Source organism: Carassius carassius, chromosome 26, assembly GCF_963082965.1.
Source record: "Carassius carassius chromosome 26, fCarCar2.1, whole genome shotgun sequence".
NCBI classification, from domain to species: Eukaryota; Metazoa; Chordata; class Actinopteri; order Cypriniformes; family Cyprinidae; genus Carassius; species Carassius carassius.
Window position 1 is genome coordinate 1,929,892 of NC_081780.1, and position 25,595 is coordinate 1,955,486.

The following is a 25,595-nucleotide window of genomic DNA, read 5'->3' on the forward strand; positions in this document are numbered from 1 at the left end:
TTCAAAGCAGTAATGAGAATCCACTTCCAAAACCTCATCCCCTCATACACACTAAAAAAAGTAAAAGAAAAAAAACATGATTTCTCCTCCATCCCCTGAGAGTGTCACCTCTCTTGACCTTCTGCGTGAAATCACCCATCTTAAACAGCTGATATAAATGTATGAGAAGAGAAATAAAAACACTTGAAACAAGGTGGATAAAAAAATGTAACAGACCTCCTCGTCCCTCACTCCATCCGAAATGAATGTGCAGATACAGGCTACACTTCTTGTTCTGCATCCCTGCACATCGATGTCTAATTTTGACCTTCAAACACACTCTCCTTTCAAGTGCCTTTCTGACAATATGGCAGCGAATCAGACAGGAATGGACTGATATAAAGTACCACTCTTCCCTACATTTCTAATGAAATTTAGAGGAGAAAAACAGTAGGGAGGCACAATAAATATCGCACGATATTTAATGTGCATCTTGTCAGTAAAGCCGGTTCTGTAATCAGCGGTAAATCTCTACTCGTGCATGATTTCATGTGGAGCAACATTTACTACACAGAGCCGTTGTTCATAGACAAGCTACACCAAACCACGATCATATTTTGTGCATGTTTTGCGCAGCTTGTCACTGAAAACCAAAACTTACTTACATGGAATGCTATTAAATCAACTTTATTGATCCTATTAAATCCCAATGGACAAATTCTTGTTTACCTTTCCATTATTTTCAAATAAATACTGTTTCACTTGCAAATGTGCCATTTCAGAAATCGAATTAATCTTAAAAAGGAGAAACAAACTGTTTACAGTAATGCACTTACAGTGTAAGTCAAGGCACTGTATGGGAGGGAGTACATGTTAAAACAGACAAGATTCGAAAATAATCTTATGAAGCATTTAATCATTTAACTACTGTCAACATGCAAGAAAACAACATTTAAAATAATACGTGCAGCACAAATATCTATGCTCCATCATTTTACACAGTAAGTGCATTACTGGAAGCACAGCTGTTCTTGTAAACTGAGAGATGAGATGCTCTCGATACAGCTTAACTTGCATTAAACCCCGAACATTTCCATTAAAGGACATTAAAAGATTTGAGATATCTTGGTTAAAATTCAATATTTAAATGGAAATTCCTTTTTTTTTTGACTAAAAGAGTGAAATGAAGAGGACCATCTCTCCATATGAGCTCATGAATAGCGGCTTATGTAACCCACACAATTCTAAATATACTGATGCAGGACTGGCCGTGGAGGAGTGGAGTGAACTACATGATAAGATCCAGAACAACAAATACATGAACAGAGGTCAGGGGGCTCTTGCATCGCTTGGTTTTATAATGAGATGCTAATAGGGCCAGAATGTGTTGTAGGGAGACAGCAGAGAAGGAATTTGTTAGAGATGCATTGGATAAAGAACTGAGATTGAACTAGCCGTTCACACTTAATTGAAGTGAACAAGAGATAAGAAGGATTTCTGAATTTCATAAATAGATTTCTATGCAAAAAACGTAACACAAAAAACTAAGCAAAGTCTTAAATTGAAGCAAAACATCCCTAGTAAAAACAGACAAAAAAAAGACAAAGAGAAAGATGAAGAAAAAGTATTACACAACACATTTATTTCATACTAAGTATAATTCAAATCTACTAACATATTTTACTTTCATATCGCTTGAGACTTACTGACACGATCGATTGTACGATCTTTTAATAATAACATCTTTTAATAATAACATTTAAGTAAACTTACAATAGTTCCACTTTAGCACAATTAAATATACTTCAGTATATTTTTAGTTGGACTTCAGCCCTACTTCTGCACAATTAAAACGCACAATATTAGTTGTTCCAATTTAGCAGACTTTGAGTATACCTGTTTAGTATACCAAGTACAATTGCAGGGTATATATATATATATATATATACAGTACAGACCAAAAGTTTGGAAACATTACTATTTTTAATGTTTTTGAAAGAAGTTTCTTCTGCTCATCAAGCCTGGATTTATTTGATCAAAAATACAGAAAAAAACTGTAATATTGTGAAATATTATTAGAACTTACAATAATAGTTTTCTATTTGAATATACTTTAAAAAATAATTTATTCCTGTGATGCAAAGCTGAATTTTCAGCATCATTACTCCAGCCTTCAGTGTCACATGTAACATCAGTCTATCACATGATCATTTAGAAATCATTCTAATATTCTGATTTATTATGAGTGTTGGAAACAGTTCTGCTGTCTAATATATTTGATCAATAAAAGGTTAAAAAGAACTGCATTTATTAAAAAAAAAAATAATAATAATAATTCTAATAATATATATTCTAATAATACATTTTCTTTACTATCACTTTTTATCAATTTAACACATCCTTGCTAAATAAAAGTATTGATTTTATTTAAAAAAAGAAAGAAAAAATTACTGACCCCAAATTTCTGACCAGTAGTGTATATTGTTATTACTAAATATTTATATTTTAAAAACATAGCTTCTTTTTTTTTACTTTTTATTCATCAAAGTGTCCTAAAAAAGTATCACATGTTCTGAAAAAATATTAAGCAGCAGAACTGTTTCCAACTTTGATAATGAATCATCATATTAGAATAATTTCTAAAGGATCATGTGATAATGATCCTAAAAAATCAGCTTTGCATCACAGAAATAAATGATAATTTAAAGTATAATAAATTTAAAAACAATTATTTTAAATTGTAATAATATATCACAATATTACATTTTGTTCTGTATTTTTGATCAAATAAATGCAGGCTTGATGAGCAGAAGAAACCTCTTTCAAAAACATTAAAAATAGTAATGTTTCCAAACTTTTGGTGTGTACTGTGTATATATATATATATATATATATATATATATATATAAATAAATAAATAAATATATATATGCATACCAGTATGTGTGCTCCCTGGGAATTGAACCCACAACCTTTTGCACTGCTAATGCATTGCTCTACCTCTGAGCCACAGGCTAAAATGTATTTTAGATTATTTTATTTTTCACTTGCGATACTTGAGTAAAAAATGTAATACAGTTAACCATTATACTGCGGCTCTCCTGGTTTCAGTATCACTGGCAGCTATGATGCCCAAAAATGCAGTGCACAAGGTTTTGAAAGACAACCACTATAACCAGAAACTTCCATTGCCCAATCCCTAAATTTAAAGAGTTCACACAGTGGTCAATGCCATTTCGCTGACAATAACCTTGAGACATCATGTGAAAGCTGGGGGTGACTGACCATCACACAATCAACTTTTGAAGCAAAAAAAAAAAAGAGATAGAGAAAAAAAAAAACAGCCGGCAGGCATTGGAAGGTGTATTTTATCAAGCGGCCAGCAATGGAAATCATTAAAGATGCAGGAACAAACTAAAGCTGACTGGGCCAGGTCAGCTATGGGCTGTTTATCCCCACAACTTCATCTAAACTGCCTGAACGGTCAACGCTTTCGAAGACAGCTGATGCCCCATGAGAGATGCATAAAGCAATCAATCTTTGATCTTGTAGTCAGTATTTCAACAGTCTTGTCATCTCCAACTGCAGCTCTGCATTGATTTGCTACATAACCCGTGCTGAAAAATGAAACCGTCAATCAAAAAGAAAAACAAATAGATGCAATGAGCAAAACAAAAAAAGGGTCATGACAGCTGAATTCATATGATGACATGCAACAGATTATTTGAGGAGGCATTTTTAAAATGGTCATTTGTTGAAAAACTGATATATATTCTGCATCTTTCAGCCCCTGAGACAGCTCCATGTGGCAGCTGAATATCTGAAATGTGACTGGACAGTTCAGTGTGATGCCTGTGTGTCTGTAGACAGGGAGAAAAGGCCAGTGTGGCCCATCTGCTGTGTGTGATTGCGTCGTGTGACAGAGAAACATGCTGAGGGAGAGCAGGAGAGAGACAGAAAGAATACTGGCACAGGTTTCATCTAGTTGAAGTTTTAGGTCAGACACAGCTTTATCACTCATGTTTTAAAAGCAATTAAATGTACGCACATTAACCACATAAATGATTCCATTCATGGTTGTGTTTTGAAATATGCTGGATGACAATTCATAACACAATGCACATTGGGCATTTTCAGCGATGCTTGTACTTGTAAACAGTTCTTGTTTCTCCCTGACGTTGTTTTATTTGTACCTGAATTTCCATGCCCTGTACCAGTAACCGTTTGGCTTGGTTCTTGACCTCCAGACGAGCTCGACTGATGAACAGCAGGTCATTTTCTATGACATCAATACCTGACAGATCAACACCATGGGACAGGTAGTCTGCAAGATATTGAGAAAAATATTTTGTGTTGGTTTTTAAGCTATGTTGTTGATTAAAAAAAAAAACAGGCCACTGTGGCTAGTGGTTTTCCAAATTTACTAGCCCCTCAGCATTTTCACTGGCCACAATTTTGTTGTTGGGAAATTACGTTTTATACGACTTAATACTGCATACAAAAATGTATTTAAATTGATTTCCAGGTCAGTTTTGACCTATTTAAAGGGCATTTCCCCCTAACCATATTAAATGCATGCATCATCTTTCATATCAAATTCTTACGTTTTATTAATAATTTCACTTAATATAATAAGACAATATAGGGCTGCTACCAATCATGTGAAATCAATATCTACAAAACTGATCTTTCCACTGCAGAAGAAACAAAAGTGACTGGAGCGGCATTCAGATGCATTTACACAGAGTTCAATGCAGCAGAGATATAACATGAATGCATTTACACTATAAAAATTATAACAGCATAAATAATGTTGTAAGCATGGGGTTTTAAAATATATATATTTTTTAATATACAAATTTGAAATGTTGGAAAAAAATGCAACAATAAGCTACTATGAAAGTAAACCGCCAGTAGGTCTTTAATTAATGAGCAGTGAAGCATGCTTTCAAACGATTCGATTCGATTTATTCAACAATGAGGCAAGTGCCTGTCTTTATGAATGGACCACTGAATCATTGACTCAAATGATTCAAAATTAAAAAATGCTAATCATTCAGTAATGAAAAATTGCTGTGTGATGCTCAGACATTTGCAACTGTTCTGCTGTGATATTTGTTTGGAACTACTTTCATTAACCAAATGGAGAGAAAATATATCTGATTCAAATGATGAACTAAAATGTAATTAACTACTAATTTTTTCAAATTTAGCAATCGTGGTTTTCAGGGACAACTTCTCTCTCTTGGTCATGTTATGTTGCTGAACTAGGCTATATATTAAAACCAAGTTACATTTTTATGTTTCTTCTGTGTACAGTTGCGTTAATTTGGCAACTGGCACAACCTTGCTGTTACTGTTGATTAATCCATTATCAATCACTGTTTACAACGAATGTAATAAAACTTGAGCCGTTAGCATGCAAAAAGTCTTTTTCGAAATTGTCTGCACAAAGCAGGGGGTCTCAAAGCCACTCGACAAATCTTCGCAGCAGGCTGTGGAAATTTTGCTCGATTTAGGTTTTCACTGTGAAACACATCAAAAACTGTTGGAAAAGATGAGATGGCCTCCAGGAAGCACTCAAACAATGCTCATGTTGGCAGCTTCCTACTAGGGCTGATTAAACTGATGCAAAAGCAGTTATTTAGACGGCAGCATGCCCTGGAATGAATACACTGGCAAGTAGGGCAGCAGCTCCTAGGATGGTGAGGAACAACGTCCCAGTTACACCTGAAAATATTCCACTAAGGAGATCAGATGTTATTCACAAAGGGTGTGCTCATTCAGGTAGTCATGGATTTAACCACAGTTGTACTCTCAGGTGGGCCGCATGAGTGAAGTAAGCACCTTTACAGACCACCGTGACATAAACAGTAGCTGTTATCATCTCAGAAGGTTTATGCAGAACATTTTTTAATAGTTTAATGTCAAAATGGTAATAGTTCCTTACAGAGGTAGTTTACCATCTCCACTGGACCCCATTGAATGGACAAACACACTCTGCTACACAGAGAAAGGTCAATTTTAGTAATGTAGTTGTTTATACAGTATCTCTGATAAATGAATAATTTTTACACAAGAATAATATGCATGAGAAAATCTGCATTGTGAACTTTATAGAGAAGATTCTTTCTAGTAAAACAGTACTGTACATGTTTTTAAGTGAAAGTGACGTAACAAACAGCCAAGTATGGTGACTCATACTCAGAATTCGTGCTCTGCATTTAACCCATCCAAAGTGCACACACACCCTGCAGTGAACACACACACACACACACTGTGAACACACACCCAGAGCAGTGGGCAGCCGTTTATGCTGTGGCGCCCGAGGAGCAGTTTTAGGGTTCAGAGCCTTGCTCAAGGGCACCTAAGTCGTGATATTGCCAGCCCAAGACTCAAGCCCACAACCTTAGGGTTAGGAGTCATACTCTCGAACCACTAGGCCACGACTTCCCAAATTTTATGCAAGAAGCACAAGAAAATCCACACGGTGAACTTTAAAGAGTAGAAGATTCTTGCAACTAAATGAGAGGAAAGAAACAGAGGGTGCCATACTGAACAGGCCTCTGAACAGACAGCTCATGAGTCAGAGATGCTGACTGATACAGATACAGTGGCACCAAGCAGAACAATGTCACTACATAGATCAACTCATTAGCACCTTCTGAGGGCACGCACACCAGCTGACGACTACGTGACTCGATTTGTAGACTGCTAGCTTAGAGATCATAAAGAACCCAATGCTTTCTCATTAGAAGAGGTCAGATATCTCGCTGAGGCAATGACTCCATACTGTAGCACCCAGATGCTGAGAAGCAACCTTGAGTTTGTGGTTCAAAATCTGGAGAGATCGAGAGCTGTAGGAAACAGGTGGCTTCTACACAGGAAAGCGAGGGGGAGTCTTTGGCTCTCGTTCATACAGGTAGGCCCAAAGCCAGAATAAAATCAACAATCCCTGTCAAAAATCCCTGTCTTGCAGTGCAATTTCATTTCACCTCATTTTCACTCTCTCCTGCTTCACCTCCTTTAGAGTGCAACAATGATTACATTGCCCTAGAAGAAAACCACAATACTGAAGTGGGACTCTCAATTAGCATTCTATTCTATTTGCACTTTGATGACAAGTGCTGAAACTGTTGCATGTTATTCTAAGAAGACAAATGGTCGCAGGGATTTAACGTGACATGATGATTCTGTAACTCGGGCTATGTTTGGAATACCATGCTTCTAGGGCTGCACTATTAAAGTAATCAAAATTGCAGTGGGACCTTTTGCGATAATTAAACTGCAAAAGGCTGAGATTTTATTAAATATAGCATGCACATAATTAATTTTTCATGTAAGGGACAGCACTCCGCTCTGTCTGTAATCTGCTAGTCATACTTGCATGCTACTTTACACCATATTGGGTTCAAAATGCAAAAAGAACCCTATTTATTTCTAAGATAACAGTAACTGGACACCGCTTATGAATTTAACATTGAAAAATAAATTAATTTCATTAAAAACATTGTAAGTTAGGCTACGAATCATAACGCTTTCATTGTACAGAAATAGATCAAAGAACATTTTCACAGTCTAGTCTCAAAAACTCCCATTAAAATCACTGAAATGGTTTAGACTATGAAATTAATATCTTACAGATTCGTACATACGTTTGCACTTTGTTGTTTCCGACGAGAGAATTTGCCAGAAAGAGGTATTCAGTCAGAGAGCGAGTGAAGAAAACATCGGCATTTTAGCTATGTTTAGCGAAAGATACCCTGCAGTGTGCAAAAAGACATACACTAGCATCTGTTTTGAATGCAGTTACAGCTTCTCTCTCCAAAACCAAATCTTGTTGGGGTCATGAAGGTCAGAGGGGATGTCAGGGGGAGGGGCATAGGTGCTTTCAGTGTTGCAGATGCTTGTATGAACATGTGTTGACTCTTCGCATATCCTTCCTTTTTGTAGAGGCACTAGAGGACTGTAGGCTCAGCATCAATCACAGTTATTGCCTGCATATATCTGGAATGGAGCACAACAGCCACTCCACAGAGAGAAGGTGCGGTGTGCAATATAGTGTAAAACGATTCTAACTGTGACCTTGGAAATGCAATTGTTTCCCTATTATGGTGTAAAAAAGAAGGGACTGATAAGAAACATTAGTGCAAATGGGGTGTCTCTGAGGAGGTGAGTCCTGCAAAGCAGGGCACTCAATTTGTTTGAGATTAAAACAAAAGTGAAATAAAGGTAATTGCTGTTGGTGTAGATAATCATCTCTAAAACTATAAGGAAGAGAAAGAAAATGTCAAATAAAAGCGCAATAATACTAGGTTCGCATTGTTTTCAGTGTGAAATATATAAATAATGCAGAAAACACTTGCAGTGCCAAAACATCTGGATAATCTAACTGATAGAACATCAAATGTTAACTGAAGGTTTGGGTTTCAAAGAAAATTATAGCATTGTCCTATAGGTCCTACCTCATCAAGGACCTGTTATAGGTCCTACCTCATCAAGTATCATACACCATTAGGAGTGGAGGAAAACTGTTTTCATCAATCTGCACATTCTGTTATGACACGATGCTCATGGGGAACAACCTACATGCATTTCTGAAATCATTCTAATATAATGTGAGAACGTCATGTGAAAGTCACTTGGACTGAAAGCAACTTTGGTTCATTTCCCTGTCAAATGACTTACTCTCTCACCAAAGCCAATGTCTCCTTTCACCTGGACGCTTCATTGCTACGATACTAGACAGGTGAGGGAAACACAAACAATTCAGCTGGCCAGAACTGACAAGACAGTGAATATCGCTCCAGCAACTTCTTGACAGGATCACTACTTGCACACTGAAATCACATCCAAAGGTCAAGCATTGTTCTCGCACATCAATTTGACCAACTGGAAGAATAAGCCAGGCTCTTCCAGACAGGTGTTCAAGCTGCCATCTCTATACCTCAATGACATCCCAAGTTCACTTGTCTCCAAGTTAAGGTGGTAAACCACTGCTTCTACTGTTCATGAAGTAATAAAATCGATGATGTACTGTAAATGTTATTCGGACGAGACCAGAGGAGAAGATTCTGGTAAAATGTACTCATACTTTATGAGACTACATATTGTTAGATGTTCTGTTTTATTTTATTTAATAATACACCACTATATAACCATACCATTTACAACTTCCCATAACAATATTACATTTATTACAAAAGTGAAATATAAATGGTCCCAAATATTTATGGAGAATATCTATTATTTACCAGGCAAGTAATTTTGTGGGCTTGTGGGTTGCACAAAAAGTTTCTGTCCTCGAATCAGAGCAGATTAGGCATCAGGGAGATGATGGAGTTTCAGAAGGGATGGTGTTTTCCCATGTCTCCCCTCCCCCCGGTACAACAAAACACATTACAACACAGCCCTCTAGACTGCTGCAGGAAGTGGATGAACTCGGAATGCTTTGTTGAGATTGGACAGAATCCTTATGGGATGATGAAGCAACGCTGATCCAACATACACAGAAAGCAGAAGTTCACAGTCAGGGTGTCCCCGCCAATCTGCCACCGTGAAAACACAATGTGGGGGATCTAGACTCACATTAGCACTAACCTTGCGTCACAGAATGACGTGTTGGCCCCGCAGAGGCTAAGGGGACATGACACTGTTTATACAACTAAAGCCTCTGAAATCTGCTAAATACAGGACAATACCATTTCCCACAGACCAGACCATTCAACAGCATTTGAAGCTGTCTGCAGAAAAAAAAATCATCTAGTCATCACTATTATTGTTCATCTTAATAACTCTGATGAGCACTAAAAAAAATAAACCTAACACCTCAGAATATTAGACTGCACTTTCTTTAGTATAACCATCTGTATCAATTCCATTGGTTGAAAGAGTGCTTGAATCTGTTTAATTCTGTAAACACATCCAAAAGCTCCTTGCATCTGCTTGCATCATATTCCAGGCCATTGAATGTCAAACACAAATAAGTTTAACTAGATAAACTGTTCCAAAGTTAGTTCGGTCATGTGCCCAAGTGTTTGCAGTACAGCGGTTAACTGTAGTTCCACTTAGACCCGGCTCAACAGATGTGCAGTTCATACACTGAGCCGTGATGGAACAGCTGAAGGTCTTTGGGGACTGTGGACTGCCAAAGGCAATTTTGACCACTGGGTCCGTCATCTGTATTTGGTCTGTCCCACATGCAAGACAGCACTTAGAGACACTGGGAACGTGACGATGAACAGCTCCAGAGTCTCTGAGGGAGTAGTGAGCCAGAAAAATACAACACTATAGGCCAACCAGAATTTCCTCTTTGGCTTTGGTTTTAGGAGGCCGTTTTCTTTAAACTTCTGCTCAAATGTGCTTGTTAAAGTTAACAGCATGTACAAATAAAAAAGGAACAGTATCTCTAAAATGTAATAGCAGATTAGGGAGAACTGCCTTGGGATATCGAACCACATTCTGATAAAGCTCTCCAACTTGTCCTACCTGACACATGGTTCTGGATGAGAGTAGTGCCAAAAAGGATACAGAGGGACAGAGTTTGGAAGCAGAGACAGAAAATGAAGGATGACCCCCACCACTCACACTGGCTCTAAATCTGATTGGATGCCCTACATTCAAAGCTGCGGTCAAATAGCTGACATACCAGTGTCTCTTTCACTAATGTCATTACAATTCTATATGACTCTATATAATTCTGTGGAACACAGAACATATTTTGAAAAAACGCTTTTTTTGTGCAACAGAATCAAATGTTGTTTAGGACCCCACTGAATGAAAAAAATATTTTTGTTTACTCAAAATATCTAAAAATAGAAATTCAACAGGAAATTCAAAGACTTATTAACAAATGGCTTATTCTCTAACTTTTAATGTTATTTAATACGAAGATCGAAATATAATAAAACAACATAAAAAAACAGTGGTGGTAGGACCCCAAACATATGGAAGGGTTTAGGCCAGAATAGAAGTTGCAAGGCAGCATCCCAGAGGGTCGTGCCAGAGCCCCATTGGGCACACTTGCTTCCAGGAGGTTGCTCCAGGGAGCAGAGTCGTAGATTTTCCACGGCTCTTCATCCCTCACGCCTCTCCCAGCGAGCTGGCACCTGGCGTCTTACCTTCCGCTCCTGGAACCTGCGGTTGCTAAGCACAAGTTAATTCACCCAGGGCTTCTGGAGTTCTGCTTCCACTCAATGAGCATCAGTCACAGCAGAATTATCAAGCTAGAATCACACAAACACACTCAATAGGGCAGTTTATACAACGGAAGAGAGATAACGACATAAAGAGAGTGGTCATTACTGACAGACACTAGACATGTCGAATGAGACAACAGCTTTTGTAATCCAAGGGAACTGAGCTTTAGGCCACTAGTTCAAGGAATCTTTCGCTCAGGCATCTACCGAGAAATGTCTTGAATAAATAATTTAAATATTAATGCTCACCTTGAAATATTTACAAGTATGTTCAGCTTGGTGATTCGAAGCCTTTTTGTGATATTTGTGTCATCTGTAACAACAGAGTTTTAAATCTGATGAGAAAAGGGATGTTCCATAATTAGCCCATTCCTTCTCTCCGCATCCATGTGCACCAACACGCCCACACTAGTGCGGCAATAAAAGCAGGACCTAAATCACGCTTCATGCGAGGTTTGTCATGTTTGCATTGTGAAGACTCAGATGGAGCCCTTGCCTTGCAAGTAAACTCACCCACATCCTTGCTCGAGACTATTACATCGATTTTCATTTCCTTGCTTCTAAACTGTCGATGCATGGACAATTTAAAAATAAAAATAAAAAGTTAGCAAGAAAGCAGAACAGAGAAGTATTGTATTTTGTGACAATGTCAACAGAGTAAAATTAACCTGTTGGTAAAAGCCCTATTTGAGCAACAGTGGAAGAAAGGGTTACAACTATTATAGGAGACCAATCAGGAAGCAGAGGAGTGTTATAAACCACAGCAGAAACAGGGAGGAAGGGGGAGGGAAAGCCAGAGTGATGAGGGAGGTGGGAGGGAAGAGAGAGAGAGAGAGAGAGAGAGAGAGAGCAAAAAGAGGAGGAGGAGAGAGATAAGTAGGTAGGGCATTTTGAAAGTGCCGAGTGTAGGGATGGTGAGAGAGAGAGAAAGACTGAGAGGGAAGGAACAAGGGATAAGGAGAGGTGCAGATCTCTAAGCGAGATGCATGGCACAACATCCTACAACATCTGACTTCTCTGTCAGGCATGGGAGCGTTCACAGAAAAGCAGATAAAGGAAGACAGCCAAACTCATCCTTTCAGATAAGCATGTACTTTATTACTCGTCCTGGCATGGCTCTACTCAAACTGGGAAATATATGGGCTACCAGGTCACTCACTCTTATGGCAGCAACAAGAGGTAAAAAGCTTCACGTTCCTGTACTCTCACAACTGGAGCATCTGCTAAAGGGAATGCATACTATTCTATACAAGGCATAACTTTAGAAATCTGTACAAGGCTGATAACTTTTACTTTTTTTTTTTAAATGTGCAGGGTTGCTACCAAGAATGAATACATTTATGTGACAGTATGCTTTAAATTCATAGCAGTTAGAGTCTATGCTTTGGACAGGAATATGAATTGATTTAACAACTGTTAAAGCGCTGTCTTGCTTTGATGCTTGCAATGTGACATTTTTTTTTGATGTATGTTGTATTTTGATGTGAATCCTCTAGTGGCCAACACAGCAGTTGACACATTTAACTAATTTAATGTATGTGAAAAGAGCAAAACTGAGTAATCGAAACCTATTTAACCCATTATCCTCTTAAAGGGAAGATGATGTGAGCGCTCTTGTCGCTATTACTTTTTCTGGCTAGTGCTGAAAGCTGCCTTCCAGCTCAGAAAAATATAGAAAAAGTGAGAGAGATGCTTGGAGATGTATGAGTATTCTGCTTCACATATGGGATATTGCCCATGTAAGTATGGTGTGGGAGTACAGCAAACCTGCTCTGCAAACAACCACTCACAGTCGCTGTGGGAGTCCATTATTCCAAAGAAACATGAGTTTAATGAGTTGGGCTTAAAGGTGCCATAGAATGGAAAACTGTGTTTACCTTGGCATAGTTGAATAATAAGAGGTCTGTACATGGAAATGACATACCGTGAGCCATTGTTTCCTCCTCCTTATGTAAATGTCGTGCTTTCAAAAAAGCACTGAAAAAGAGGCGAATCCCAACATAACATTGACCGTGAGGTTACACACGGCATCATTAATGTTTACGCCCCCAACATTTGCATAACGAATACCAGCCCATGTCCTAGACCAGCTGGACCTGCACAGCCAAATCACCGATGCAGTGTTGCCAGATATTGCTATTAAAAAAACAAAAACGATAAATAAATACAAATAAAACAAAATGATTACCTCGCAAAATCTGAATCTTCGTCTGATACAGGCTCAAACATATAAGGCTGGATGCCTAATCTCTCATCGTTCACATCGGACAGTAGAGATCTGTTTGCTGTGTGAACCACTGAAATGAGCTGCGCTATTAAACGGCCAATCAGAGCAGAGTCATTAACGTTGTTATTCATGACCCTTCCAAATAAGGTAATAACAGACTACTTCATTCTAGGGAAAAATCCTAGGGTTGTAAATGGATCATGGAACAATTTTAAATATTGTATCAATGCATTCTATGGCACCAACCAGAAACCATTGATTGTGGACAAAGTTAGTGTAGAGATGCCACCACTATCCTTTAGAGATTTCCAAGGTCATTTATGACTTGGGTAGAAAGACAAAAAAACTATTCTAATTCTTCACTTTTTTGCACCTGCCAGCAGCCAGAGTTTGAAACTACGGAGGATGGAGCCCCTGTTCCTTTGTCCCACATGAACATTGTGAAAAAGAGAGGGTAAATATATGCCACACTGTGCACCGGCCTGACTACCTCGTTCCCTCTGGAAACCTGTGACCTTGTTGTGATTACTGCATACTGCTGTCTACCTGCCTGGTCTCCTGGAGCTATACTGTGGCACAGCAGGTGGGAGTGTGATTTACTCAGGTGGAATACAAGGGGCCATGGACTCTGTAGGAGTCGGTGCAACTTTTGTTATATAGTGAGGAGGGAATGCCATTCCTTACCTGTCACACTGAGGGAGGTGAATTTCTTCTTGTGGTTCACAAAATCTTGGAATAAACAATGATAAGAGAGGAGTTTTGCAAGGATGGGGCATGGTGCTGTCCCTGATCGTTTCTGTAAGATCTGCTCGGCCAACACAAAGGACAAAAGGCTAAAAACAAGCCTGAATACAACACAGCTTTCATGTCAGGACCACGTGGATATTACAATGCACAAACCCTTCCCACGCTCTGAAAAGGAAGAGCAAAGTGTTTCCATCTCCCACATCCACCCACATAAATATGAGGATGCAAGGGAAAGAGGTATGAGCTGGTTAGATGGTGTTTTATCAACCCTACAGAGAGGTGTTTGAGGAAACCGAGGTGTCCTCACTTGTCCAGTCTGTGCCATGCTGGGGCTGAGGACAGCCTTAGCTGATGCATTTGTTAAATATTAGCTTATAAAAAAAACAACAAAAAAAAACAGAGTACACAACGGAGCAAGTACATAACCGAATGGCATTGAAGGAGCAAAGGACACTGCTGAGATAAAGAGGCGCTGGAGTATGGTTGGCGTCTATGACCAACTGCCAACACATCAACGCTTTGGTTGCATCTGCTACACAAGCTCCTAACAAGGACAGTAAACACAAGGGAGGGGTGAGTTTTTCTAAGTATATGCAGATAAATATTTCATCCTTTTTACGTTCTTAACTGTGGTCCTTTCCATTCACATTTTTGTTAGATGCCAACTAGAATTTGGCTAAATCAACTTCAATTTATATTTCATAAGCTATTCAGTTCTGGCATTATCTTACACTCAGTAGCATGTCATGGAAATGCTTCTTAGAAATAGTGTTTAAACAACCATCTTCTGTTTTTGCATGTGTAGGAGAATGCATACCCCTTCTGTACTGGGATTCCAGACCATCATGAGCAACGTCACTGTCCTCGATAACGTTGAACCTCTTGACTCCGAAATGGACTTGGACACTCCTTACCCTGTCAGCTTCCAGGTGTCTCTAACAGGTTTCCTCATGTTGGAGATTGTGCTGGGACTCAGTAGCAACCTGACTGTGCTGGCTCTCTATTGTATGAAGTCAAACCTGGTGAGCTCTGTCAGCAACATCGTAACCATGAACCTTCATGTGCTGGACGTCCTGGTGTGTGTGGGCTGCATCCCACTTACAATTGTGGTGGTGCTATTGCCACTGGAAGGCAACAGTGCACTCATCTGCTGCTTCCATGAGGCTTGTGTGTCTTTTGCTAGCGTGGCTACTGCTGCCAATGTCCTGGCCATCACACTAGACCGCTATGACATCTCAGTTCGGCCTGCAAATCGAGTTCTGACAATGGGACGAGCAGTGGCCTTATTAGGGTCTATTTGGGCTTTATCATTCCTTAGCTTTCTGGTACCCTTCATTGAAGAGGGTTTCTTTAGCCAGGCAGGTAACGAAAGAAATCAGACAGAGGAGGAGGAACCGTCAAACCAATATTGCACTGAATTGGGCCTCTACTATCACCTGCTGGCACAGATCCCCATCTTCTTCTTCACTGCTGTGGTCATGTTGGTTACTTACTACAAGATTCTGCAGGCGCTAAACATCCGCATTGGCACACGTTTCCATTCGGTGCCCAAGAAGAAACCGAGAAAGAAAAAGACCATCTCCATGACTTCCACTCAGCCAGAGTCCACCGATGCCTCACAGAGCAGTGCAGGCAGGAATCCACCACTGGCCATGCGTACCTCCGTGTCCGTGATCATAGCCCTCCGCAGGGCAGTCAAACGGCACAGGGAACGCCGTGAACGGCAAAAGAGGGTTTTCCGCATGTCGCTTCTTATCATCTCCACCTTCCTGCTTTGCTGGACACCCATTACCGTGCTCAATACAGTAATCCTGAGTGCAGGGTCAAGCAACTTAACGGTGCGTCTCAGGCTGGGCTTCCTGGTCATGGCTTATGGAACCACCATTTTTCACCCGCTGCTCTATGCCTTCACTCGACAGAAATTTCAGAAGGTTCTAAAGAGTAAAATGAAGAAGCGTGTTGTGTCAGTTGTAGAGGCTGACCCTATCCCCAATAACGTGGTCATCCACAACTCATGGATTGACCCAAAAAGGAACAAAAAGGTGACTTTTGAGGAGACAGAGGTCAGGCAAAAATGCCTCTCATCAGAGGATGTGGAATGAGCTAGTGGGCCAATTTAAGGCAAACATCCACATCAGGTACAGAATCATTAAAAAGGGAAACCACTAATCCAAAGAAGTAATGAATTTAAGTGTATTAACTGTACAGTATCTCAAGAGGAATAATTTATTATTATTTATTGTAATGGTGACTATTGTAGATGTCTTAGATGGTAAAGTGTAAATACTGCATGTGTTTTATTGATGTGGTCCTAGAGATTGTACATACATACCCAAGTAAATTATAAACTACAAATGTAAATGTAGAAAGACTTAGAAAATGATGTTCCTGGGTTTGTTCATTTGCATTAAATACCCCCCAAAACAGCATAATATTTTTTTTGCTCTCAAGATTAACCCTGCACAACTGTGATATCACTGGGTCGTATTTCTTGAGTAGTTTTTTGTTTTACTCTGTAGAGAAAGTGGTTTTATGTCTTTGTTCTCTTTTGACTTCAGCCACCTCAATTTTTACGGTTGCAAAATATAAGATAAACACGGTTAAGAATTCACACTATGAGTTTCATTAAGTGGATATTACCTGCCCTCCACCCTGCAATAAAAGGATCACGATGGCTATATTACTCAGGTCAACAAGTCACAGCGTGCACTTACAAAGCAAGGTCTGCTTCTTTTCAAAATCACTTGCACGGCCAGTTGGCAAAAAATCATATCTTTTTATAGAGATGAGGGAGGTGGCTCACAGCATATTGTCCAAAAAGCTGCTGGAGTATGAAGTGGATGGGGGGTGTCATTGGAAACGTGTTGATTCCAAATACTTGACCTTATGAGACCTATTGAGCTTGATGGTGTTTGATTATGGGATAGACTGGATTAGAGGGTGATAACTGTATCTTTTGGCAGCCTACAAAAAGAATCACCTTTGCATTGCAGCACTTAAAGGTCACACACTGTTCAGTATGAGAGGCAAAGTCATGCCATTAAACATTAAACATGAAAATTAAGTAAAATACAGTTATGAGGGGCGGGTTAATTCCTGACTGAGTTGACATGTTCAGTTTCAGGAACAGGTGCACATGGTGTTGGATGATAGCTTGCATTAATAAAATGCATTTACAATCAAATCATTAACAGTGCTGAGACTAATAAAATGTGATAATTTGATAATAAATTTGACAACCAGATAATGTTCTCAAGGGGGTATCTAAGGTTTGTAAAAAAAGGTGTGACTATCTCAAGGGTGTTACATATGAAACTGTAGAGCCCCTAAATGCTAACTGAATATACTTTATCAAATTAAACAGCTGTTTCAAGCACTAAAAGATTTTCACAAACTAAATCTTTCGGTTCATGCCGGTGCAAAATGCAAAACACTTATATGCACAGGTACCGGCAGTTACCCAAAGCACATCTCACAGTTGGGTAAGCTTTAAACTTGATTGAAAACCCATCTGACAGTTTGTTTGTGATAACTGCAGTTTTTAGGAACTAAACATTTCTAATTTTCAGCTTATTATCATCAAGTGACTGTTCTATAATCATATGTTCTTGAGTTTACGTTCTACAGATAAAGGGTCAGAGCCAGGGATGATCCATATTTAGAGCACACACACTGTGTGAGCTCTTTCTCTGAACAAGAGAAAGTGGGAGCTGAAGTGCATGATTGATGCACGTCTTTTATGGACTACAGGTCTCTCAAAACAGTGAGTTATTATAACAAAAGCTGCACATTGTGACAAATCTGTCAATGCCTTACCCAAGTCCCAGCTATCCTGGGGCTTTATGCTTTAATGTCAAGGGCAAAATTGTTAGTTTTAGCTTATATGTACTCCCACACAACTCCCAAAACTCACATGGCAAATTCTAAAAGCCCTTTGGCCATCCTCATATGCAACAGATCATACAGAGGCCTGTGGAGCTGTTACCCTGTGATGACTTGACCGAAGGTTTGGGGTTGGCCATTTGTGGAGGCTTTATTTTTTTGAGGAAAAACAAGCTGTATAGAAATTTATGAGGCATGTGGGGAAAAATATCATATTTGCAAGCGAGCAATGCCAGTACAAAAGGCTGCCAAAACACTTGGACTGCTTTGCTTACAAGCCGTGTTCAGGGCCTGAAAGCATCCAAAGTCACATTAGCACAAATACAAAGTACTGTTTCATTGTTAATGCCAATAAAATAATATCTTGATTTAGACCCTGGTAACTTGGTTAGCTTATTCTTATTCTTATTATTTTTTCTCACAACAAAACCAACCAAAAACTTAATACACATCATAGAAAAAAAGGATCAAATCTTCTTTGAACAGCACCCAAGAGTTAAATGTTCTCTCTGTCTGTCTTCATATCCACAGCCAAACTGTCAAACTGTCAAAAATCTAGTTAATTGGAGCATCCTCATGGAACATCCTTACTTTTCCAATGTCTGTTTTCATTTACTCAATCTCAATCAAACAGAATTCAATCATCTGCACTGAATCTTAGGTATCTGTCCACTACTCTAAAGGTCATTTGCTTTGTAAATCGACAAATTTAGCCTAGTACTATGGGAGTTTATATGATCAGTAATAGAAAATGCTATTATGTATATACAGTTCTGTATAAATAAAAATATACGTTACACTTTATGTTAAGGTCCTTTTTACGGTTTAATTATACATTTACTTACTATGGTTAGGGTTAGGCTTAGGGTTACTTGCAATTAAGGATAATTAATTGTTATTATAATAGTAAGTGAATGTAACGTAACAAGGACTCCTTCAAATAGACATCTTGTTTCAATATTTAGGGTAACAACGTAGGAAATGCAAGATATATGACTGTTTCCCAAACAGATTGAAGCATGCAGTTCACCTTTCTTCCTGTCAATTCTCAGCTCTTGACATTTATCTGACTTTGATTTCCTCTCCCCAATAACAGCCTAATTCCTTCAGTTTACCCATGTTATCCCACTCTAATCATCTTATTATGGCTGACAGCAGTCACACACATGCCCTCCACCAATCAAAACACCTTTACCTCCTTCCATTGCCCTAGTCAATCTTCCCTTTAAGCCATTTAGAGATCTCCCTTAACTGTTCAATCCATCTGACAGCCCATCCATACCTTACATCACTGGGAAGGGATTCATAAATCATCTTGGCAAGATGGTGAGCTATCATCATTATTGTGTAAGGACCGCCATAATTCAGAGCTATTTCAGGCATATGTTTTGTGTAAGCAGTGAGATAAACCAAGAAAATAACAAATGGCCTGCAAAGCCACTTTGGTTAAAAAAAATTATATATGCTTCCTATCCATTCAACACTATGCTGGAACACAGTGATGTCGCATTTAACGTCTCATACAGTTATGGTAAACAGGAAATCGATTTGTCAATTAAACCTTCAAGGGTCCATCATTTCCTGATTGTCTTGTTTACAATCCAATAACATGATGCTATCAGCATTTCTATAAGCTCTGAAGCTCGACCCAGTCACTGTCCAACTGCACCTCGTCAGGTTTCTTGGGACAGCGTGCACTAGACAGAGACAGACTTCAAAACAAAGACAGCAGTTTAATTGCTTCTACAGTTTCAGAGCTGCATCCTGCTGTATTTGTGATCTAGCATGTACCGTAAAACACTGTCAAAACCTACAGACAAAAAGCTTTCCTTGTAAGGCAGCGTGTTTTTAAACGAGCTGCCTAATGGGAGATTTGTTAGACAGCTTTCTAGCTGGATGCCAGAGAGGCGCACATACAGTTAATGATATCATATCAGACCTTGGCTGTTCATGTTATACCTCGAGGGGGTGGAGGGAAGGCATAAAAGCTGAGCATCCAGTGAAAAAACAGACAGGTGCTGTTAGAGCAGTCTAATTGTCTCGTTTTGGATGGTGACGCTAATGCAAAGATGTCTCTGTAATCCATTAGCTGAGTGAGACGAATCCAAATATGACCCTCACTTTGACATAATAAATAATTCAATGGATGGAAAACATATTACTGGATCATATTGTGTCACAAAGAGAATAAGACTACGGCTCAGGTTGACTTTTAAGGAATCTTCTAACTGAGTGATTTGGAACTCTAACAGGAAGCAGCTCGCAAACAGAGCTTATGCAAGTGGAAAAATGCAAAATGCAAAAATCAGCATGCCCTCCTTATGCACAATGGGAAACTACTGTCTGTCTGCATTGATTTAGTTTCATTTGAAAACAATATGCAAATAGAAACCAGGAAAAAGTACCTTGCTGATCTTCACTGGAATTTATCCCACAGGGCCTGGGACTCAAAAACCAAGCATGTGTTTACTGTATCACACATACTTGGAATAAGAGCACACTGAATTTGCATTGTGCTATCTTATTTATCTGTCCATATGACATCTAGGCAAATGTACAAACAAAAGGACAACAGAGTACGAGTCAATATGAATCTGATATTACAGCCATTGAACCCATGACCGAAAACAATTTCTCTCATTTCAGATAGTGTCCACACCACATGAATTCCAGACTATAATATGCCAATGTTCTATGTTCTCATTTTACTTTTGAAACGTGGCTTTTCTAGTGAAACAAGATTGTCAACGTGGAAACAAATATGTGGGACAGGCTTTAATTTGATGCACCAGAAATTGATCGGATCATGAAAGGTGCTCTCCATATGACATGAGATGGGTTGAGGGCTGACGTCACCAATACGACCTGGAGCGTGCATTAAAAAGCACTCGGGTCATTACTGGAACTGAAACCACTTGTAAACGTGATTTGGGTCAGGTGTTAATCAAGGGGGTTTCAACGAAGCAAAACCTAAAATATCTCCAAAGCAGGTCAGAAAATATCAGAACCAGTTTCAGACGGTCCTAGCACCTGTGTTGCAAACTCAGCAAAACATTTAGGCCACAAGAACGGTGCTGACCTGGAAACAGTGCAAGATTGAACTAATGCCATTTACACACAAGTGGAAGATGCTATAGCTTTTGAATAATTGCCATTAATGGCCTAAAAACAGGAACACAAAATTCAACATTGGCAAATGCCCAGACAACCAAATCCTACATGAAAAACTGCCATGATCTTAGAAATATAGGTACACTTAACAGGGGCTTTCAAACCGTGTAGTTCTAGGAACTAGCTAGCAGGGTAATTCCTAGAGAAACAATTTCTCACTCAGGCTGTTTTTTTCTGGTTGCATTTGCACCGGCAGCAGGAAATCTGTTCATTGAAAGCTCAAAATGGTTCTTCAATTGCACCCATTTAATTTAAAGAGTATTGCAGCAACTTGCTTTCTGATTAGCCGGCATGGGCGTGATACAAACCAATGAAGACAACAGAGGGAGAGTGTTGCCACTCGTGCAGAGTACCCCATTATGAATAAATGTTTTGAAGGGAACAAGAGATGAGTAAAACAGACGCTCATCGTGATAGGTCACTCACCCAGCTCGCTGAGGCTCTGGACAGCTTTAGTGATCTCTCAGCAGCCCCCCTGCAGTCATTTGCTCAGGTACAGGATGCAAATAATCCTTCTCAACAGGTCAAACGCCACCTGCCAGACAGAATAAGACTTCTCATTCCTGCGTTCATCAAACAACATAAGGACTTGTGGGTCTATGATAGCCAGCACAAGCAGTTGATGTCTACATTATGATCTACAAGTGAGATCCTCCATCTAGAAATTTATCCACGGCAGATATAGATATAGAATGAACCTACAATAAAACTGTGGAAATCTGGTATTAGTGACTCATATTTCATGCTACTAGTGTAAAATCATGGTACTAACATGGACCCCTGTTCACATAAGTGTCAATTTTTCGAAATTGAAATTTATACATCATCTGAAAGTTGAATAAATAAGCTTTCCATCAGGGGAGGAACAGTACAACTTTTTCACGGTTCGGTTTATTTCACGGTTTTAGAGTCATGGTTTAAGTATGGTTTGGTATGTGCTATGTTTATGGAAAAACTATACTTTCAAAAAAAAAAAATTCTATCTAACTAAAAGCAACAGCACAAATAAATACAATAGAGTAAAGATATAAATAAATTGGAGTGTATAAATTAAAGATTATTCTTTATTAAAGTTACAAAAGCTTTTCAATCATGAGCAGTGAGTGATTTCTTTGTTGTTGCTGTGCGATTAATATGAAGACTGTCACTTTAAGAGAATGCACTGATCTAGTAGGCCAACGTTCAGGACAGGCATTTTGATATAATTTTTGTGTGCATTTGTCCATTATTCACACAATACTTCAGAGAAAGCTTAATATTTGCGTGCGTTCTGAAGCGTGGGTTTGCACCTGTGTGCATGAGCTATCAACTCCCGGGTGTTGACGTAATAAATGACTGCTCATATTCCAGCATACTGCATTTGCATCGAACAAGAGTGAATGGTTTTCATCGCTGTTGTTGTAATGTCTGGGAAGCCAGAATATGCATCCATCAACAGAAACAAATATATGCTGAACCCTGTTTGTTTTACGTGTTATTTATAGCAAACCATACTACAGAAGAACAGTTTGGGTTTTTTTTTTTCAGCGAACCGTCCCAACCCAACTTTCCATTGATGTATGGTTTATTAGGATCGGACATTATTTGGCCGAGATAAAACTATTTGAAAATCTGGAATCTGAGGGAGCAAAAAAAAAATCTCCTTTAAAATTGTCCAAATGAAGTTCTTAGCAATGCATATTGCTAATCACAAATTTTATTTTCATATATTAACAGTAGGAAATAAAAAAAATATCTTAGTGGAACATGATATTTACTTAATATCCTAATGATTTTTGGTATCAATATTTTTGATCCATACAAGGCTTATTTGGCTATTGCTAAAAATATACCTCAGCTACTTAAGACTGGTTTTGTGTTCCAGGGTCACATATATGATTATGATCCATTGTAAAACACATTTTGTGCTACAGAAAATAAGGATATGAGGTGTGGCTTTTTAAAGGGACAGTTTACCCACAAAAGAAGATAATTTGATAAGAAGAAAAAAAAATAGCTGGTAACCATTGACTTATTGAAGTCAATGGCCACCAGCAACTGTTTGGTTACCAACGTTCTTCAAAGAAACTCGTACAGGTTTGGAAAAACTTGAGGTGAGTAAATGATGACAATTAACTACTGGGTGAACTATCCCTTTAAGTAAAAAGTGTGGTGTTACTAATCAAACTTATCATTTTTGTCAGGAAGACTAGTAATAGATGAAACATAGACCTAAATTGAAGGAGGGACCAGACCTACATCTAAAGACCAATTTTTAAGGGTCTTTGACTAGGGTAACATCATTTTTCCCCCTCACACCAATCTTTGCTGAACGCAGAATTATTATTAATTATATTATAATTAAGGAGAAGGATGTGCATCATCTAACAGGGTTGTTTTGACACTAGAACATGCTATCAATTAATCATCAATGCATTTCACACACAGAAAATACTACAAACAAGCATTAATAAACATTTAGTTCACACACTAACAGCCAACAGACACTGTATTATAAAAAATAAAAATGTAATGCTTGTAAAGCAGTGAGTTTTTTTGCTTAAATCATGCAACTGAGCCAGATTCAGTATAGTGTGGGACGATAAAGCCTGTGGGCAGACAGCAGGTGGATGAAGGACTCGTGGAGGTCAATCTTTTTTGGTTTTCAGTGACGCTGAACTGTCCCAAAGGTACGTGCATCTGATTTTGTGTGTGTCTGAAACTCATTGCTTTGTCCTGGGGTGACAGTGTGTCAGATATTGTGACAGAAAAATTATAAAAGGATAACAGAAAAAAAAAAAAAATCATCTGTGTCCCCATCATCAGGTCTGGTCTTATTCTTACTAGGAATAAAAATAAATTATAAAAATGTGTTGCTAAAGGCAAGGACAGGACAAACCCAGACACAAAAACAACATGGAATGAACAAAGTCTCACACTTCTGAAGCTATTTGTGCCATCAGATATAGCCAAACACAACAATAAATAGTGCGATAAGTAGACTAGAGCAATGTTTCATGTTTTAAAAAAAATGTATGCACAATAGAGATGCATGCCTTTGCAATCGCCACTAATAATTCAAGCACAGACAGAACAGAAGAACAGATTCTCACACAGACTAGATATTTTCATATTTCAAAGAAATGTATTCTTTTAAAGGTTTCAATATTGGTGACAACTTGCCCCATGCTCGTCAAACAATATGTACAATAACACTAGTGCAATTCCTGCATTCATATTATTATTTTTTAAATAATTTTTTTTTTTGTGACCAAGACCTTAACATATCTGCCAATATTTAAAAAATATCAAAGAATTGAAAAAATAAAAAGACTATCCACAGAAATACTGTGACAACATGCCCTGCTCTCCTTTGAAAATGTATTTCCTTTATATCGCTGCATGCAAAATCATGATCAAACCACTGAGGGATCATCCTGTTGCTACGCTGATTAGCAAACACAAAAATGCAAATGTGTTTTAACACTTCAATAAAGCTGCACAAGAAAAGGAGCAGAAAGGGGTTTTGAGAGTAAAGGGGAGCATTTCATAACCACAGCGACCTTTCCATAACTGTATTCCATTCATATTTAATAACAATTCCCCAAAGCCACTAAAAACCAGGACTGAAGTCCCTGTAAATCCACAAGACGTGTAGAGCGGGACAGCTGTGGGTATTCATGTGTGCGACTGATAGACTGTGAGAGAGACCAGATCCAAATGGACTTTTATTGATTTTTTTTTCTTTTCTGCAGATTCAGACACTCATGATGGCATCATATGAACCGAGGGGGCAGAAAGTGAACATGATAAAAGCATGCATTTTCTTGCCTTGCCACACAAAGATACTAGCAGGTGCACAAATGACTTTCCTTCAGCCAAAACAGATATTTTTTTACTTTTTTTTTTAACCATGACAATACACAGTGACAGCATCTTTCAAGATACAGAGAACAAAAAGCACAGTAAAAGTAGATCATGCAAGCTTCAGAAGATATGCACTATGGCACACAGGCACTACAGACTATTTTATTTGTTGTTCGTTGTTCTGCTTGTGGAATTTGACAGAAATGAATTTTGAAGGTCACTTTGGAAAAAAAAAACTGTGAATCTTAAATACTGCACAAAGATACTAGTTGTATGTTCCTCTAAGGAAACAAAAGTATTTGGATTTAGAATGAGTGAATAAATAATTACAAATCATTTAAGAGATATAATAGGTCATGCTAAATTCACTCTCAAAAGACTTTTGAAAGACAAATTTAAATGTATTTTGAAAAATCTATATTTTCATTTTATTGGTTTATTTTTGGATGTGATAATCAATATTAATTCAATATTAAAATACATCAATCCCGCCAGAATAATTTTTTTTTCTCTCCCCATGCTGGGTGTATTATAGAATCTGTCTT

The 25,595-nt window shown here is 38.4% G+C and overlaps 1 protein-coding gene, 1 long non-coding RNA gene and 1 pseudogene across 2 annotated transcripts; 2 read left to right on the forward strand and 1 right to left on the reverse strand.

The window, feature by feature from the left end:
* The window catches only part of LOC132105367 (conserved oligomeric Golgi complex subunit 5-like), a 67,285-nt pseudogene that overhangs the window by 39,326 nt on the left and 2,364 nt on the right, over positions 1-25,595 (reverse strand).
* On the forward strand, positions 12,088-14,533 carry LOC132105486 (uncharacterized). Its single transcript, XR_009423954.1, has 3 exons — positions 12,088-12,356; positions 13,785-13,975; positions 14,009-14,533. It is a non-coding gene; the product is annotated as an uncharacterized LOC132105486 (long non-coding RNA).
* On the forward strand, positions 14,565-17,345 carry gpr22a (G protein-coupled receptor 22a). The gene is made up of 2 exons (XM_059510627.1): positions 14,565-14,724; positions 14,957-17,345. The coding sequence occupies exon 2, from the start codon at positions 14,961-14,963 to the stop codon at positions 16,251-16,253; it is 1,293 nt and encodes a 430-aa protein (XP_059366610.1). The 5' UTR covers positions 14,565-14,724; positions 14,957-14,960; the 3' UTR covers positions 16,254-17,345.